General features: G+C 47.3%; 1 protein-coding gene across 1 annotated transcript in view; it reads right to left on the reverse strand.

The window, feature by feature from the left end:
* LOC146355256 (cholinesterase-like) overlaps window positions 1–18,853 on the reverse strand; it is a 20,598-nt gene continuing 1,745 nt past the window's right edge. The window contains 4 exon segments of the mRNA XM_084840796.1: window positions 1–1,305; window positions 1,568–1,663; window positions 4,240–4,403; window positions 5,341–6,802. Of these exon segments, the coding sequence (XP_084696922.1) occupies window positions 1,253–1,305; window positions 1,568–1,663; window positions 4,240–4,403; window positions 5,341–6,791 (1,764 nt within the window). The 5' untranslated portion in view covers window positions 6,792–6,802 and the 3' untranslated portion in view covers window positions 1–1,252.

The following is an 18,853-nucleotide window of genomic DNA, read 5'->3' on the forward strand; positions in this document are numbered from 1 at the left end:
ACATTTCTCTTTAATGCATAATTAAAAGTCTGTCTCAGTTTTCATACTTTATGTCAGTAACAGCGATCAGACAAAAATGTTCCTGATTTCTTCGAAGTTATGAATAATCAAAATATAAGCAGCATCCTCATACAGTGTCTGACTGCTGACATATCACTGCCTGCAGCACTCCAAGATCACAGGTAAAGGTCCTTTCTCAGCCTGACAAGAGGAAATTGTTTTAAAAGGAGACGTCAAGAGGTGAACATGGGACCTGCTCTACTCAGTGCAAGTATTTGACAACGGAGGCATTTTCCAATGAGAAATCAGTTACCCACTGTCACCAAGACAGTATCTCCCCATGGATGGGACTATGAAAAATGGAGGGCGTAATCCTATGGGGATAGTCGGCCACCTCCAGACTCAGAGGCAACCAACTATCCAAAGCAGGGCGGGTGGAGTACGGAGGGGATCTTCTCCACGCTCCAGCCGCCCTGCATTTGCAGCTGGATGGCTGATTTCAGCTGTCTAACTGGGGTGCCTCAGAGCAAGGGGGGAGGCTGGACGATGCATATGAAGCATCGTACTGGTGGTCCTGTGGTCCCCTCCCTGCTGCCAGGAATGCCCCCTTTTTGGCTGCTCCGCACTGCTCTTTCGAGCACAGAGCCAGGGACAAATCACGCCTCCTATGAGGTGGCAGGGGAGGGGGCAGGGAGTTGGATTTCTGGGAACCGAAAGATCCTACGGCTGCCTAGACGCTGTCTAGTGGCCATAGGATTGCGCCCTCATGGTATGAAAAGTGCTTGCGCAAAGAGGCTACAAAAAATTCCAGTCAGTTGCAAGACAGAAAAAAAGAAAGATAAAGTACCGAAAAGAGGCCAAGATCAGTAATGACTGCTAAATACATTGATATCATTATCACTACTACTACTATGATTACTATTATGCTTACTGTTATGATTATTATTATTCTATAAATGTGAGGCAGGAAACAGGGGTGAATTTCTAAAATCTTGGTCCAGCTGACGTCTACTACAAGAAATGCATATTCATGCATGAGTTTCTTCCATTTTCTCTTCATCCTGCTCATATCACAACATAGAATGTGTACCATATTTCAGGATTTTCTCACACAGTGGCCATACATCGCACAATGTCTGGGGCTATCTGAACTGTTGCCAGGTATGATTTTTTACTATATCAGTTATGACGTCCATTTCATTCATTCATTTGCACTTGACATTTGATGCAAGATGTTTTGTATTCTGCTTTTCTAAGTTCTTGTCTCATTCTTCAGATCTTTCTCCAGGCCAGGTAGAGTAGAGTCTTCTTGGGATTTGTTTGTAACAGAGAGGGAAAAAAAGAAAAGCTGAGGGGGAAAGAACTGATCAAGAAAGATCAACCCTTCAAACAGATGAGCACAGAAGATCACATTGGTTTCCTAACTTCTGTTTTCAATTGAAATTAGGGATGGCGGAGAATTTCTCCACAAATCTCCGGGAGGCCGAATGCCAACGCATTTGGCCCCCCGAAATTAGTGGAGAAACGGTCCGCCACCCCCACGCCACCCCCCCGGGATGGGACTTACCTTTGGCGAATGTCCCTGGTGCTGGTGGCTCCCGGCGGCGGCGCGGCGGCGGCGCGGCGGCAGCTCTTTCGACCAGCTGCCGCCGCCACCATTTCCCTGTAAAAAAAAAAAAACCTCAAGCAAACATGATAGGCTATGTAAAGATTTACATAGCCTATCACGGCTAGATTTTCAAAAAACACCGTGATAGGCTACGTGAATCCTTACGTAGCCTATCACGGCTAACTTGGGGGGGGGGAAAGCGCGTACGCAAATGGCAGTGCCCATGGGCGCTGCCATTTGCATTCCTTATTTAGGCACGTGTAGTCTACGTAAACATTTACGTAGACTACGGCGAAAATAAGGGCAACGCCATTTGCGTACGTGCTTTTTTTTTTTCCAAAGTCAGCCGTGATAGGCTACGTAAGGAATTAAGTAGCCTATCACGGCTGACTGTAGGGACACAAACGGCGGCAGCTACAGCCGCTGCCATTTGCGTCCCGGCCGGCAAGGAGGATTCATGGCCGGAGGGACGGGGCGCCTCCCCCCGGCCAGAATTTCAGCTGGAGGGACGGGGCTCCTCCCCCCCCATCAAGAATTTCAGCAGGGAGGAACGGAGCACCTCCCCCCACCGTGAAGCAAGCTGCGGGACCAGGTAAGGGACTTTCGTCCATCCCTAAATGTATCCACAGAGGACTGCGTGACAAAAACATTTTTGCAATTACACGATTCACACAGGTGCACGCATCAAGGGGGCGAAACTAGCTGTGGCTGCCTGTTGGGTATGCAATTGGTCTAGACCTAAATTGGCTGCCCTGTAATCTGTGAAAGGCCCTTCAGGTATGCACAGCTAAGCTTTACGTTCACCAACGATTTGTTATACCTGTAGAATTTCCAGATATTCCTTCTTTAAAAGCAGAGGCCAAGAAACTCAGGCCATGGGGCAAATATGCCCCTGCAGGGGGTCCCAATGCAGCCCTCATAGGTTTCTCCAGGCACCACCCAGTTTCCTCCAGCCACCGATTGTTCAATGGTTTCCCAGGATTTGATCAGTTTTTTCCCCATTCCCAAAGGTGAAATGTCTCTCCTCATACTCAGGTACTGGCAATGAAAGCTTTAAGCTAAAATATGATTTTTGGCCCACCCACTTTTGCCTTTGGTCCCACCCACCACTGGAATGTGCCTCCTGGGACTGGGAGCTTCTCCAAAATGGAATTCTGCCCTTTGGCTGAGAGAAGTTGTTCACCCCTGTTTTAAAGCAATGTTTCACATGGACACCTAAAATCCTGAGCACACAAACCATTAAAAATCAAGACCCCTCTAGGTCAGCCTGCCCCACCCTCCAGATGGTTTGGACTTCAACTCCTATCAGCCCCAGTCACAATGGAGAATAGTCAGGAATCCTGGGACATGTAGTCCCAAATATCTGGGGGTACCAGGTGGCGGAAAGTTTTTCTATGTTCACAGAGCAGATGCTTCACACTGATGACACCTCTTATCATTTCTATTTCCCATCTGACAATTGTGTGGGTCTTCACACTCTTAAGGCCCATCTACATGAGGCTTTTACTCTGGCTCTACTGCACCCCCAAGTTGATCATGTCAGATGACACACACCGCTCCCCATAGCTAGCTCTGCATTTCTTGCCCTAAATCTGGATTTTTTTCAAACTCATTTTATATTGGATTATCCTGTCACAGCAGCTTCAGTGTCATTAGGGAGCCTGTGTGACCTCAGCTGTTTCCGGCCTGGGCTGGTGGAAGCGGCAGTGATTGGCGGAAGGGAACGTTGCGTGGGGCAGGGGCACGGGGAGAGCAGAAGGGTAAACAAGTCTACCCAGAAGTAACTCATTGCCTTCAATTCCACTTTGCTGAGTAGGAGCAGCCCTGCTGCTTGGAAACTGTGCTGTTGTGAATGTGGGCTCAATCTCTGCCTCTCACTTTAAATGTTGATGATTGAGCGCAGGAGTGGGGAAGGGGGCCACCCCTGCTCTTTTGAAACTGTGCAGCTATGAAGGAGCACAGCTAAGAAACAGTGGACGCCTGTTGATTCGAAGCTGTGCAGCTAAGAAAGGGTGGATGCCAGGGCGGATGATTTTCATGAACACATACTGAGAAGCACTTCATTGACCCCATGTGGGAGGGAGGAAGCCTGTTGATTGGGCAGTTAATATACATCAAAGACAACATGCTAGTTGCTCTCCCACCTCACCGGCTCCATGATCTCTGCGCCTCTTGCACTCCTGCTCATCCTGCTCCATCTCTGGGCAGCTGCCTGTCTGCCTGCCCACCTCATAACTATGTGGGGTACGTGGGGTTTGTCCTGAACTTGTACTCATAAGCAAGTCCTCCACTGCACTTCGTTGAACTCGCAAGGGAGGAACAGAGGGGCAGCAAACCTGCTCTCATTGGCTGCCCTGCGCCTACACAACTGATGACATTCATTTCTGCTCACCCAGCCCACCCCAACTAATGTGGCTTCAGTTCCCATTTGATCCGCCAAAGTGGAGGAATACATCACTGTGTATACCATGGAAAGAGCGAATTCATTTCTGTGAAAATGCGGATTTTGACCAAATTACTTTACAAAGCGTTTCTGTTTAGATTGGCCCTTGGAGGTTCAGGTTCTGCTCAAGATCTCATTAGCTGCAAATATCTACACATACTCTCTTACTCAAAGGACTTTAATTCACCTGTGCGTGTTGCATTGAATGGATGTGTTGCCAAGAATTCGCACTGTGGGGCAGGTGATAACGGTTTCACTTGGGGTGCTTCTGCACTGATGTGGAAGAATTTCTGCGCAGTATAATTGTAGAGCGGCCATTGTTCCTCTTTCGGTTTGGAACCAGTGGGATTCTTGGGGATGAAATGAAGAAATCGTGGTCATATTACAGCGAGAGACTAGGGATGTACGAAACTCACTTACCTTTTCGCGGATTGATTCGCGGTGGGGGGGAGGCGCTCCGTCCCCCCCTGGAATCCTCGATGGGGGGGGAGGTGATCCGTTCCTCCCCCCTGGAATCCTGCCCGGCCAGCTCTGCTCCGCGGTGGCTCCGCAGAGCAGCCAGCCAGGGCCATCCGCAGCCGGATTTCCAGCCGCAGACCGGCTGGTGCAGACGCAAATGGCGGCTGCCTTAGCAGCCGCCATTTGCATCCAGCCAGGCTGCTGTGATAGGCTATGTAAGTATTTACATAGCCTATCATGGCTAACCCCCCCCAAAAAAAAACCAACGTATGCAAATGGCGGTGGCTACAGCAGCCGCCATTTGCATTCCCTATTTTTCGCTGTTCTAGCCTACATAAATATTTACGTAGGCTATTACGGTGAAAAAAAGGGGAATGCAAATAGCATAGTGGGCGCTATTTGCATTCCTTTATTTTTCGCCATTCTAGCCTACTTAAATATTTACGTTTGAGATGCCAGAAACCCAACAAGAGGGAACTGCCCAAGCCAAACCATACATACTTCTCAGGGGAAATAGATACTGAAAGACAGCTCAATGTCACAGTGCCATTTACTGCTTTGCCTCAGGCAGCAGAATGTCCTGAGCCAATATTCACCACAGTCTAGGGTTCACTGTTAAATGAACCAAGATCTGAATCTGGTTAGGTGTGAGTCTCCAGACTGAACTCCACTTCGACCTGTCTGGGATCCTGCCTTCAACCTCAGTTATTGCTCTGAACCAGAACTCCCGCCGGAACCACCTGCTTAGGATTCAACTACCATATTCCTGTGACTGCCACCTGGAAGAGAACAGTTATGGGGCATCGGAAAAGAACAGCTAATGCCTTACCCACTTCTGGCAAACTCTGCCCAGTATCCCATCACTCTGCGGCTCAGTGCAACATCAGCCTCAGATTGGTTTGTTCCCAGCACGGTGTCCAGGGTTCCAAACAAGTACGGCACCTCAGCTCCATGAAATGTTCCTAACCACTCAGGCCATGGAGAGCCAGATGTGTGGCCATTAAAAGAATAAACATACAGAGGACTCCCAGCTTCTGCCATCTTGGAAGCAAATTCAGTTAATGGACAAACAAATGAGATATCTCCAAAATATTGAGCCAAGACTGAACGGTACAATTTTGGCCCATGGGCAATTTTGCTGTACTTCAGTAGTATAGCCTTGACAACATCTTCATTAAGCGGTGCTAACCGTTGAACAATCTCTTCCAAAGTTAGTATCCCATCATTCGATTTGGTTTTAGGAAATGATTCTAACACAAAGATGGACCCTTCATCCAGGGTGACACCAGTGAGAATTCGTTTAGCCTGAGCAGCTCCAGTCTCCAGAAGCTTCCGAGGTTCATCAGGGATGAACTCCCCATCTGTGGTCACTGAGGAGAAACCATTCAGAATGGACAACTCCTTCTGCCCAATATTGCACCCCTGTAGGCAGCTCACCAAGGCACTCTGGTTTTGTTGAGTACATCCCAACTGGGTGCCTATATCTATGGAGTTCGACTTGGCATCTTCAGGATTCTTCCAAGCCCAGTGAGCTTTGGGAGCCCCACTCTGAAGCACAGCATGGGCAAAGAGGGGTTGACTTGCTGGTGACAGCAGATGGAAGCCCACTGAAGCTCCTCCAGCACTACTGCCGAAGAGGGTCAACAGAGCTGGATCACTGCCAAAGATAGCTGCATTCTCCTTTATCCACTTCAGAGCCAGCCATTGATCCCACAAGCCAACATTTCCTGGAGCATCTGGTGGAAGGTAGAGAAAACCCAGAAGCCCCAAGCGGTAATTCATGGAGGCCACGATGACATTCTCGGTAGCAGCTAACAACGCTCCATTGTAGACATCCAGGGAGGCTGAGCCCAGGATAAGCCCCCCACTATGGATCCAAATGAGGACAGGAAGTGGCCTCGAGGGCCGTGGATGGGGCACCCAGATGTTGAGGAAGAGGCAGTCCTCTGAAAGTGGAGTACTGGCAGCCAATACGGCTGTATCAGGGTATCTAGAATGATCTTCCTGGGGACAAGAGTTGCCGTAGGTGGTGGCCTCGAAGACACGGCTTCATGACTGATGTGGAAGAGGCTTCTGGAAACGCAACTTCCCCACAGGGAGCTCAGCATAGGGGATGCCCAGGTAGGCAGTCACAGAAACAGAGACTGCCGGGAGATGCTTGCTTTTGACAGGGCCACTGCTGGTGACCACCATGGTGCCATCTTCAGAGGCAGAACGTGAAGCCAATAGGCAGAGGAGGAGCAGGAGGAGACACATGACTGAAGGGAAGAGACCCGGCATAGCAGCTGTGGCTGAAAGAAAGAAGTATTGTTAATACAGTGTATTTTCTTTAGTGATGATGCCTGCTCCAGATGAACTGCGTAAATGCAAGACTCAGCAAGGGGAGGCCTGTCACTTTGTTACAGGAAAAACTAGGGGTGGACGAAAGTCACTAACCTTTTCTCGCAGCTTGTTCACGGTGGGGGGGAGTGCTTCGCTGCTCCCCCTGCTAAGTTCAGGCCGGGGGGGAGGCTTCCCGCCTCGCCCGGCCAAAATTCAGGCCGGGGAGGAGGCGCCTCGCGCCGCGAACGCGAAGGTAAAAAAAAAAAAAACGCCCCCTAATAGGCTACGTGACGATTCACGTAGCCTATCACGGCTAGATCTGCAAAGTCAGCCATGATAGGCTACGTGAATCGTCACGTAGCCTATCACAGGTGACTTAAAAAAAAAAAAAAGCGCGTACGCGAATGGCGGCCCCCATAGGGAGCCGCCATTCGCATTCCTTATTTAGTTGCTGTAGTCTACGTAAATGTTTACGTAGACTACGGCGAAAATAAGGGTGACGCAAATAGCGTTGCCCTTATTTTCGCCGTAGTCTACATAAATCTTTACGTAGACTACAGCGACCAAATAAGGAACGGGAATGGCGGCTCCCTATGGGGGCCGCCATTATCCATACACACTTTCTTTTTTTTTTTTAAAGTCACCCGTGATAGGCTACGTGACGATTGACGTAGCCTATCATGGCTGACTTTGCAAATCTAGCCGTGATAGGTTACGTGAATCGTCACGTAGCCTATCAGGGGACTTTTTTTTTTTTCTTTTATTGCAATGGCGGCGGCGGCAACCGGTCAAAAGACCGGCTGCCGCTCCCGCCCCGCTCGAACACCCGACGAACCGCCAGCTGGACCCGCCGCCGGGAGGGACATTCAGGGAAGGTAAGTCCCGTCCCAGGGGGGGGTGCGGGGGGGGGTGCGGAGGATTTCTCCCCGAAACTTGTTCGGGGGGCCGAACATGTTGGCGCTCGGCCCCCCGAAGTTTCGGGGAGAAATTCTCTGCCATCCCTAGGAAAAACTGCTAAACATTTCTGGCAATAGTTCAAACACTAATGATAGAAGCCTACAAGCGTGGGCTCCATCTAAACACATCCACCACTCTGCATTGTCCATTGAGACTTTTGTCTGCATCTTGCTAATGCCGAGAGAATGATTTGAATATGGTACCTCTGCTTTCAGAAAGTATTTTTTAATCTCTTTATCTCTCCTCACCTAACAATCCCACTGTTCCCACCACCCTCCATGTGAGTGTATAACAAAATATTTCTTATTCCTTTAGCTCAGAGGTGGAAAACCTGTGGCCCATTGTTCCTTTAGCTCAGAGGTGGAAAACCTGTGGCCCATTGTTGTCTTTTTAATCCACACAAAATTCTTGGTGCGTGTTTGGGGGTGTGTGAAATAGTGATGTTGGAGAATTCCACCATGGACTCAAATGAGGCTGGATTCCAAAGAATCCGGCCCCCAGATTCCATGGCAGAATGGCACAACTTATCTCTGCGTCCAGAGGATTTCCCACAGAACGGCACTCCAGCTCCGTTGCACAGGTGATACGGTAATGGTGGCTGCCATTACTGTATTGCTGGGAGAAATACAGCCACAAATGGCATAGTGGACATCACTTGCAGCTGTAAAGCACTGGTTTTTTACCTAAACAGAGCTGTAAATGGCTGCGATTAGGTAAACTCAGGGCTTTACCACCTATACCAGGTGATACGGTAATGGCGAGAGCGCTGGGGTGCCTGTCACCTTCCCTCTTCCACACACCAGCTGTCAAAGGCCAGCGTGGCAAGAGGGGCCTCAGTGCAGCCACCCCACCCGCAGCACTCTCACCCATCCTTCTCAGGGTGAGAGCGCTGGGGTGCCTGTTGCCATCCCTCTTCCACATGCCAGCTGTCAAAGGCCGGCATGGCCAGAGGAGCCTTGGTGCAGCCACCCCACCCGCAGAACGGATCACCTCCCCCCCAGCAGACACCACCATGGAACGGACGGTAAGGAATCTCTCTATCCCTAGGGTGAAACAGCTACAGTTTTTAAAACATTTTGTTTTAAATTTTTAAAACATTTTGTTTAAAAACAAAATGTTCTTTCAGTTTTTTTCTATAAGTGGTAACTACTTGAAGCAGTTAGAAAACATATCAGAGTCTATGTATGTTGAAGATGTGGTCATTCCTGACAGGGGCATGGTAAGAAGGAAAAAATGGCTGCCTGATAAGACAACTATCCTGAATTGACAGAGAATCTGTCCAAAAAGACAACTATCCCGATCAAACAAGTATTTTCATCAGCTTTGGCTGATGTGCCAGCTGAGGTCTCTTGTGGACAGACATATCCTCAGCACAATAACCCATGCTCTGGTAATATCTAGGATTGACCACTGTAATGTGTTGTACATGGGGACCCGCGTCCCTGCACACTGTGGTCCTGTTCCTCACCACACAGCTGTTATTTTTAAAATTTGAAATATCACACATTAAGTGGACTCACACATTTAATATCAGGCCTAGTTTGGCCCTCTGCTGCTTTTCCCACAGAGGACGTTGCCTTCTAGGCCAGAATTGCTAACACTGACTGGCAGCAATTGCTCCCCAGGGTTTCAGGCATGAGGTTTTCCAGCTCTACCTGTAGAAGCCAGGGATCAAACCTCGAGCCTTCTGTATGCAAACCAGGTGCTCTACCATTGAGCTATGGCCTTTCCCCTAAGTGACTGATCTGGAGAATGGGGCTCCCCATCTGCCCCGAGTCAGCTCCAGCCTGCCAAAATAAAACTCTGCTCTGCTCAGAAGCTCAAAGAGGATGGCTCTGTTCACCAACCTTGGATTCCTTCAGCAAACATACTGTGATTGTGCCCCACCCCAGATTCTGGCCTTAGGCATTTCCTTGTTCTGTTTTTTCTTTGTTTATGGTGCCCAATGCTGATACAGTGGGCTCCACAACCCGCTTCTATCACTCCCACAAGCCAGGAAGTCTCATCTGTACCACTGTGGTATCCTGTCTGCAGATAATAGACGTAAGTTCGAGGTGGGTTGAATCCTTTCAGAGGGATATAGCCCTGTTGTAAATCCACTAGGTGTGGATTCTCATTTGTACTGGGCAGCAGGGCTTAACCTCTGCATCTCCAAGCAATTTTTAAAAACTGGGTAAGAAAATATGGTTCCTACCTTTCATTCTTGTGCCACCTTTTCAGCCCTTCCTAAGCAACTCTCTTAAATGGTTACAAACTCACCTCCCTTCTCCCCAGTACAGTACAGTCTCTCATCCGTCTTTTACACCTCAGTCAGAAGGAGAAAGGTGTTTCTAGAGAGTGTTGATTGCAGTGCTTACCAGTAAGAACTATTTATTCACAGGTTCCTGTGTGGACGCATGTATGAAGGTCAATTACCACTTGTCCTTCCACTCAGTGGGAGGCGGGGACATCTTGGCAGGGTAGGAAGATACGCGAGGGGCCAGAGATCTTGCTTTGCTTGGCACAGAGCGGGAAGCTATTGTGAAATATGGATTTCAATTTACCCAGAACCACTCAGTTGATCAAGCTGAGAGGTTTGGGATCTTATGAGGTGGAGAAGAACACACACACTACCAATGTAGATGAAAGATTTATTGGAGATTTATTGAAATAGAAGAAATAAGCAAAAGTAGAACCTCCCCAGAGAGTTACACGCTCTCTGAAGCTGAAGAGGTTACACGCCTCTCAGGTACAAACTTAGTTACAAAGAAATCTCAAAAAGTTTCAGGCTCTCTGAAACTCAAGAGGTTGCACGCCTCTTAGATAAGAGCCCAAAACTAACAATCCTCAAGAAGTTGCACCCTTCTCTGAGGTTTAACAGGTTGTGCACCTCTTCTGTAGAAACTTAGTTACCCAAATGTGGTGCATTAAATGACTAAGTATACAGTAAGCCCCTGTTTGTTGCTCAGCTCCAGATCGGTCCACACCGTATATGGCCACTGAGGCAACAGTGATACAGTGTCAGCCAGGCCCAAGCTTAAGCCTGCTGTCTTATACCCTAACCCCAAATGGTTAAGTATGACAGAACAAAGATAACTGCTCCCTATCTAAGCCCAAGACAGTAAAATCCTTTCCCTGAATTTTACCCAACACTTACTCAACACAACGCTATCAAGTACTTGGCCAGAGCACTTAATACGCGTCCCGTGGATTGAGGGTACTGTTGGTATGTGCACTTACAGACAATCCAGATGCAACCACACCCCTCCTGACCAATGGCAGATTCAGGGTTTTTATACCCTTTTCCCTCATTGGGGCTCATGAGATCAAAGAGGGGTGCAGTATGTTCTTTGTTGATAATACATCATGTTTCCAATTCCAGGATTGACATTGTTACTGATGGATTGACATCTCCTTCCAACTCCCCAACATTTCTCAAGGTTGTCTCCATGGTCATAACGTGCCGCCCTCTTTTATTGGCCCATTTCCATCTTCTGTAACTGATACTTTGGCAATCTTCAGCACATACCAGACCACCCTCATCTGGCCCTCCTGCAATACAACCATTCACTCTCCATTCACACCTCCCCTTCCTGATCTGGGCTATTCACATGACATGGACTGGTTTAGAATGTTGACCTTTTTACATTTCATAGTGTTCTCGATGGACACTTAAATGTTTTGGGTTACAAAATACATTTCAGGATGTTTACAATTCAGGCTTGTATTCAGGGTCAAACTTCGCATTCTATTTCTTTTCACACCACATTTGTTACATTGCAAAGAAAACAAAAGTACACTGTGGCCCCTGAAGTCTACAAGGTTATCTACTAGGAGCAGGGGGAGAAGTTATAGAGGGAAGCAATCTTCATTGACAAAAATCAAGTAAAGGTGGATTTAAGAAATGAGAGAAATAATAAAAGTGATCAGATATTAGAAGTAAATATTTAAGGGAAATATACGTGGATATGAGGAAACATTAAATAGACAACTTGAAGAAAAATTGGAAAAATAAAATCACACTGTGTCACTATGCTAGCACAAAAGTGCTGTCGCAACTTTGTAAATATAGCACTGGTCCCTGAAGATGTGTTACAAGAAGGGAAAAGATGAAGAAAGGGCAGCACTGGTAGAATGGAGCAGGAATATATTACGGAAAACCACAACACAACCATACTGGCGAAAGCAAGGATGCCTCCGCACTAGGCATTTGCTCTGAAACTGCCACTCTCTGTTCACTCACATTTTATGGGGCATCGGGGGGGAGCTCTCCAGAAAAGCTCACCTGGCACCTCTTTGTGCCATTCTGGCACCAGGCAAAGACCTTTTTAATTTCCCCAGGTCTTTGGTGCATGCACTGATGTATCAGGCAGTTTAGGTTTGTTTGTTTTTATGGATCTTTTAATTTGTGCAAAGTGCTTTTTTGCCTATTGCTACTGAATGTTCTCTCAAGACACACTTACACATTTTTGTGGATACACCCATTAAGGTCCTTTTAACTTTGGCAGAAGTGCGTCTTGGCAGAGCTGACCCAATGATGCACGCACACGCACACAGGCCTACTTGAAACAAGGGGAATTCCATGAAGTGCACGTGAATCAAAATGTGCACAATAATTCCAATGGGGTATTAACTAGGGCTGTGCATAGACCCCCCCCCAATCCACTTCAGATGCCACTTCAGATCATCCAAAGTGACCCCGATCTACCTCGGTCTGATTTGGACCCCCTTCAATCTGACTCGAATTTGAATCTGAAGCGAGATTCAGATATCTGGATCGCCCATTTGGGGCATTTTCCCATTGACTTGCATGGGAAAACACAAATGGTCATACACCCATCAACTGTCAGAGACTTCACTTTGTTGTCTGTCTTGACTAGAGAACTGCAAGTAATAGTTAGAGCTCTATAAAAAGAGGGCACTCTCTTTCCAAGGGTTCCTGATAAATTGAACAAAACTGAGTTTTGAAAGTTCAAACTCCAGATTTACACCAAGAGAATGTGCTTTTGTTGTCAACGTTCTGGCAGCTAGAACAGAAAAAGCATCCTAGGCCTCACTTGCCATTTAGAGAAAAACCGTCAATGCCACAGCTATAATAGTGAGGGCCATGCAATTAGGGGTGTCAGAGAATTTCTCGCCGAAACTTCGGGGGCCGAGTGCCAACATATTCGGCCCCCCGAAGTAGTTTCAGGGAGAAATTCTCCGCCATCCCCCCGCCCCCCACCCCCCCACCGGGATGGGACTTACCTTTCCCGAATGTCGCTCCCGGTGGTGGGTCGCAGCGGCGGTTCGGCAGGGCTTCGACAGGGGCAGGGGCAGCAGCCGGTCTTTCGACCGGCTGCCGCCACCGCCATTCCAAGAAAAGTAAAAAAAAAAAAAACGCCCCCGTGATAGGCTACGTGACGATTAACGTAGCCTATCACGGCTAGATTTGCAAAGTCAGCCATGATAGGCTACGTAAATTGTCACGTAGCCTATCACAGGTGACTTAAAAAAAAAAAAAAGCGCATACGGCTAATGGCGGCCCCCATAGGGAGCCGCCATTCGCGTTCCTTATTTGGTCGCTGTAGTCTACATAAAGATTTATGTAGACTACAGGGACCAAATAAGGAACGTGAATGGCGGCTCCCTATGGGGGCCGCCATTTGCGTACGCGCTTTTTTTTTTTTTTAAGTCACCCGTGATAGGCTACATGACGATTAATGTAGCCTATCACGGCTGACTTTGCAGATCTAACCGTGATAGGCCACGTAAATCATTACGTAGCCTATCACGGGGCTTTTTTTTTTTTTAACTTTTCTGTTGACGTTCACGGCTGGGGAGACGGGGCGCTTCCCCCCGGCCTGAATTTCAGCCGGGGGCAAGACGGGAAGCCTCCCCCCCGGCCTGAATTTCAGCCAGGCGAGGCGGGAAGACACCCCCCGCTCGCATGAACTTCGGGTGGAGAAGCGAAGCACCTCCTCCCCACCGCGAAAAAAGCTGCGGGAGAAGGTAAGTCCCTTTCGTACATCCCTACATGCAATCTGAAATTGAAGATCTCAACCAGCAAGTGGCACAACATAAGTTTTTTTTTTAGATTATCTCTTAGCACATCAAGGTAGTTTCTGCACCTTAGTAAAGCAAGGGTGTAAAATAAAGTTTCATGATTTAAACAAAATTATAGAAGATGAAATTGCCAAATTACAAAATATGATTGGATAAGAACTATTCAGGAGCAAGTAATCCTTGGTTACAGTTGATTTCCTGGCTCTCTGGTTTTGCATGGTTGGAACAACTTGTGATTGGCACAGTTCTGTTTGTTATGGTACTATTGATAATAGTTTGTACCTTTAAGTGTGTAGTCCACTGCTAGACCAAGGAGAGGTATAGGATTTGAGAAAAGCCTTTTGAGGGGGGAATGTTATAGAAATTTCAGTTGTAATATGTTTATTATCCCATGGTTTTATAAGCTATGCTATGTCTATTCTACCTCTGTGTGAGATTGTCATGCTAAACAAAGACACAGTGTCTTATCAGAGACTCAGGAATGACAAGAATGTATTTACGCTAGAGTACATGACTATCTCTCTGCTGCCTCTCTCTGAGCATGCCTGAGTATGTGAAAGGCGTTGCCTGTTTCCTGTCTCCTTCTCAGCTAGACAAAGAAATTAGTAGACAGCAGGCATAAGACAGCCCCCAAAGACTTTGTGTATATAAGCCTCTGGATCACATTACTTGATTGTGACCTTTGTTGGTGCGTTAGCCCCAAAGGTTGCCTTATTCTGCAGAATAAAATCATTTTGGACCAGATCTCTGCCTCCTCTCATTCTTGGTAAACAAATTGGATGAGTCTACCAGGGATAGAACACAATTTTTGTAACAATGGTGTTGGTGGAACTACAACCTAGCATGCAAACAGACACAGACACACAAGAGCTAAAGAAAAGCAGAACTACCTAAGCAAATGATGGGTGTCTTTAATGTATTGTTTTATATTTCATGTGCTTTTATAGATGGCAGGATAACTTCAAGAAATACATGGCAATAGCGCAGGCCATTAGATAACAGCCAAATCAAACCCTTTCTTCTTCTTTTTTAAGCCCTTCTTTAATTTCTGTTTGGGGAGTTTCAACACAGAGAAGACACAGATGGTTCATTTCAGCAGGGGGGTGGAGGGACAAACACTACACACATAGGCTACTATAATATGTCTTTCTTTAAGGATTTAGAAAGAAAGAAAGAAAAAACTAAACGCTTAAATATGACTTGGGGGGGGGGCATGCCCAGAAGCCAATATTTGTTTTTAAAATTCTAAATAAGACTGGGTTTGTATAAATCTAAAAGAGACACAGTTGACTGACAAAAAGGACAAGATAATAGAATGGAGAAAGGTAAAGTAAGGCTCGATGTTACACAACAAACACCGCCTTTTCTGGAGTCCGAAATTGAGATAAACAAACACAGGAATGGTGGGGGAGGGGAGCATGGCAGCACCTTGAAAGGAAAAGCTATGTTAGTTTAAAAAAATATGGAAAGGAGAGATGAATCTAATCAAATACAAATAACAAACAAGTTGGAGGTACAAAGATATAGGAGAAAGTGGCTGGAAGAAGTGCTGCAAAAGACACCGTCCCAAAGGGGACAGACGATTGAGAGCGAGGGAACACTCCCAGGACACCCAAGCTGTTTCCTTTTAATTTAAATTCTGAGGAAAGCCTAATGGTGATCAAAATTGAATAAATTGAAGGAACAACTCCTAGGAATGCATGTGTGTGCGCACACACACACACACACACACACAAACGATCATCTACGCACACCAGCCCTCTCTCCCAAAGACACAGCTAGTGCAATGACCAAAGTAGCCTTTCGCTGAAGTATAAACCCCCTTCCTCCAACGCTCTCTCTGAATGGAGACTGCTAGCGTCGGTTCTGGCTGAGGGTTCGAATTCACCATAGCACACTCCCTCCTCCTCCTGCACTTGCCTTCCCGCCTCCCCCAGCCTTCCCGCATCTGCTCGCCTTCCCCTCCGTCCTCCTCCTCCTCATGCCCCTCCATGTGACTGCTGAGAAGTTGATACATTTTGGAGACAGCCTATCTGGACTGCTGAGGCATTCAGTAGAGCTCTGAATGTACAAGGCAGAGGAGGCGCTTCATTGGGGGGGGTGCTTCGCCCCGGGGTACCTAAGTACTGCTCTGAACCACCTCGTATCATAAGGCTTTTGCTCTGAAATAGCCCACTTTGCCTCATTATTTGGACTTTGTAACGGGGCGGTGCACAGCTCTAGTATTAACTGGTTGGCATAGGGTGCAATCCAATTTGTGCCATCCAAACTCTAAAATTGGTTGAATCAATTCATATATTACAAACAAACCTTGTGAATGGAAGACCTCCAGAAGATAGGCGTGGGCTTAACTGTCCCTTTCTTAGGGATGTCAGAGAATTTCTCCACGAATCTCGGGGAGGCCGAATGCCAGTGCATTCGGCCCCCTGAAATTGGTGGAGAAACAGTCTGCCCCCCCCCCCGGGACGGGACTTACCTTGTGCGAATGTCCCTGTCAGTGGCGGCGGTGCGGCGGCAGTGCGGCGGCAGTGCGGCGGTGGCCAGTCTTCCGACCGGCTGCCGCCGCCACCTTTCCAAGTTTAAAAAAAAAAAATCGTGATAGGCTACATAAAGATTTACGTAGCCTATCACGGCTAGATTTTTAAAAAACACCATGATAGTCTACATAAATGTTTACGTAGCCTATCACGGCTGAGTGGGGGAAAAAAAAACTCGTGCGTACACAAATGGCAGCGCCATTTAGTCTACATAAACATTTACGTAGACTACAGCGAAAAGAAAGGGAACGCAAATAGCGTTCCCCTTATTTTCGCCGTAGTCTACCTAAATGTTTACGTAGACTACACGTGCCAAAATAAGGAACACAAATGGCGGCGCCCATGGGCGCCGCCATTTGCGTACGTGCGGTTTTGGTTTTTGTTTTCCACTCAGCTGTGATAGGCTACGTAAACATTTACGTAGCCTATCACAGCTGACTGCAGGGACGCAAATGGCAGCGGCTACGGCTTCCGCCATTTGCGTCCCGGCAGGACAGGATTCACGGCGGGAGGGACGGGGCGCCTCCCCCCAGGCCAGAATTTCAGGGAGAAGGGACGGGGCACCTCCCCCCTGGCCAGAATTTCGGGGGGGAGGGACGGGGTGCCTCCCCCCCGGCCAGAATTTCGGGGGGAGGAACAGAGCGCCTCCCCCCCACCGCGAATCAACTTTCGAGTTCAGGTAAGTGACTTTTGTACATCCCTACCCTTTCTTGGGACCTCATTAGATCACGCAGAAGAAGCTGGGGAGTTGTGAAAGTCCTGGGTTTCATAAATCTAATCCACTCAGCCCACAAGACTGTTCAAATATGCAGCAGGAGGAACATCCATTTTCCAAGATACTCCAATGATGGCTTCCTCGTCTACCATTGTTCTTCTCAACTTTGCCTCAGCTTACCTTCCTTCATTCTCTATTCTCCCTATATCAAACCTTTAATCAAACCATCTCCTCACCAAGCTAATTCTCCTTGTCCTTTTTTCCTTTGCAGCACCATTTGCTTTGATACAGTCCAGCTCCCCTGATGTCCCCCTGGTCTGTCTTCCTTTTAAAAAGTTATTTAAGACCCATCTTGCAGAACTTCTCAAGGAATGAACTAGAATGCCTTTCAGTGGGAGATGACTCTGGAACTGATAAATAAGCCCAATGCAATTTCCTATTCAAGTATCCACCAAATCCTAGAACTCAAACATGATTGTCCAGCTGATATGAACAAGATTCAAACCTTCTGGAACCTTGAGGCCCTGGAGGAGGATGACATCATGTAAAGGGCCCGCAAACTACCGAGATCAAGGAATCACAAGCGCACAATAAAAGCCTCGTGTAGAAAGGCTCCAGGGGCTGATCTACATTGTGCCCATCATCGCAATGAATTCGGTGTCCTATTGGGTTAAACGCTCTCGCATTAAAACATGATTATCCACACTCACCCATTTTCCCCATTGCAGTGTTTCATTGGATGCGCGAGCTCGGTTCACACTCAAACGCTGTTCTGTTTTCCTGCTCTTAAAGATGGAGGCTCTCATTGGAGGATCAGAAACTCTTCCTGTTTCTGCTGATTCCACGCCCACCACGCTCACAGCTCTCGACAGCCCCATGTCATCTTCTGGCTACTGATCGCATAGCTTCCTCAGCACTCAACCTTTTCTCAGCAACAAGCAAGTTTTACCCCCTTCAGCTTTTTTTTTTTTTTAAATTAAGGTGTTATCTTCGAAGAATCGTGCCTTCTCCGCAATTTCTTTTTTCTAATTCAGGCATGAAATTCGAATCTTCGAAGATCATGCCTGAATTAGAAAAAAAAAATTACAGAGAAGGTACGATTCTTCGAAGATAACTCCTTAATTAAAAAAAAAACAGCTGAACCGGGGGATAGAAGGGGGTAAAACTTAGTCTCATTTGAAGGGATAGTACAACCCCCTGCTCAATGCAGGAAGCCTGATTCTCAGGTGGTCGCCCATCCAACTACTGACCGGGGCCGACTCCGCTTAGCTTCTGAGATCAGACAAGCACACGCACATCCAACCCCTTACTTGTTGCCAAGGAAACATTGAGTGCTGAGGAAGCTATGTGATCAATAGCCAGAAGACGACATGGGGCTGTCGAGAGCTGTGATTGGACAGGAGGGAAATATAAACACTGCCGCATATGGACAGGCAGGGGAGGGGACTACGACTGGATATGGTAGCAAAGGCAGAAAATCAGAGCACATTAAGGGGAAATACCGGGATATCAGGGTATTGAAAGCGAGAGCACGGAAGTGGGAAATTCCGGTTCCAATTCAAGGCGGGTACTGCATAGTGTGAAAGACGGGTGGAGAAACCTCATTGGAAGTGAAAAAAATCCATAAGTGTAGATCGGTGCCAGGTCTCATTTTGAGGTCAGGAATCATCACATTGATTATGAATGATTTTATAAATCCCTCTTCTTTCTTTTCTTCACCAAGAATGAAGACAAATATACTACTCTGTGGGTACTGTTACAGGTGTATGCAGAAGTGTAGTGGCAAA

Source organism: Heloderma suspectum, chromosome 2 (genome assembly GCF_057233095.1).
Source record: "Heloderma suspectum isolate Gila_16-S chromosome 2, 16-S_ref, whole genome shotgun sequence".
NCBI lineage: Eukaryota > Metazoa > Chordata > Lepidosauria > Squamata > Helodermatidae > Heloderma > Heloderma suspectum.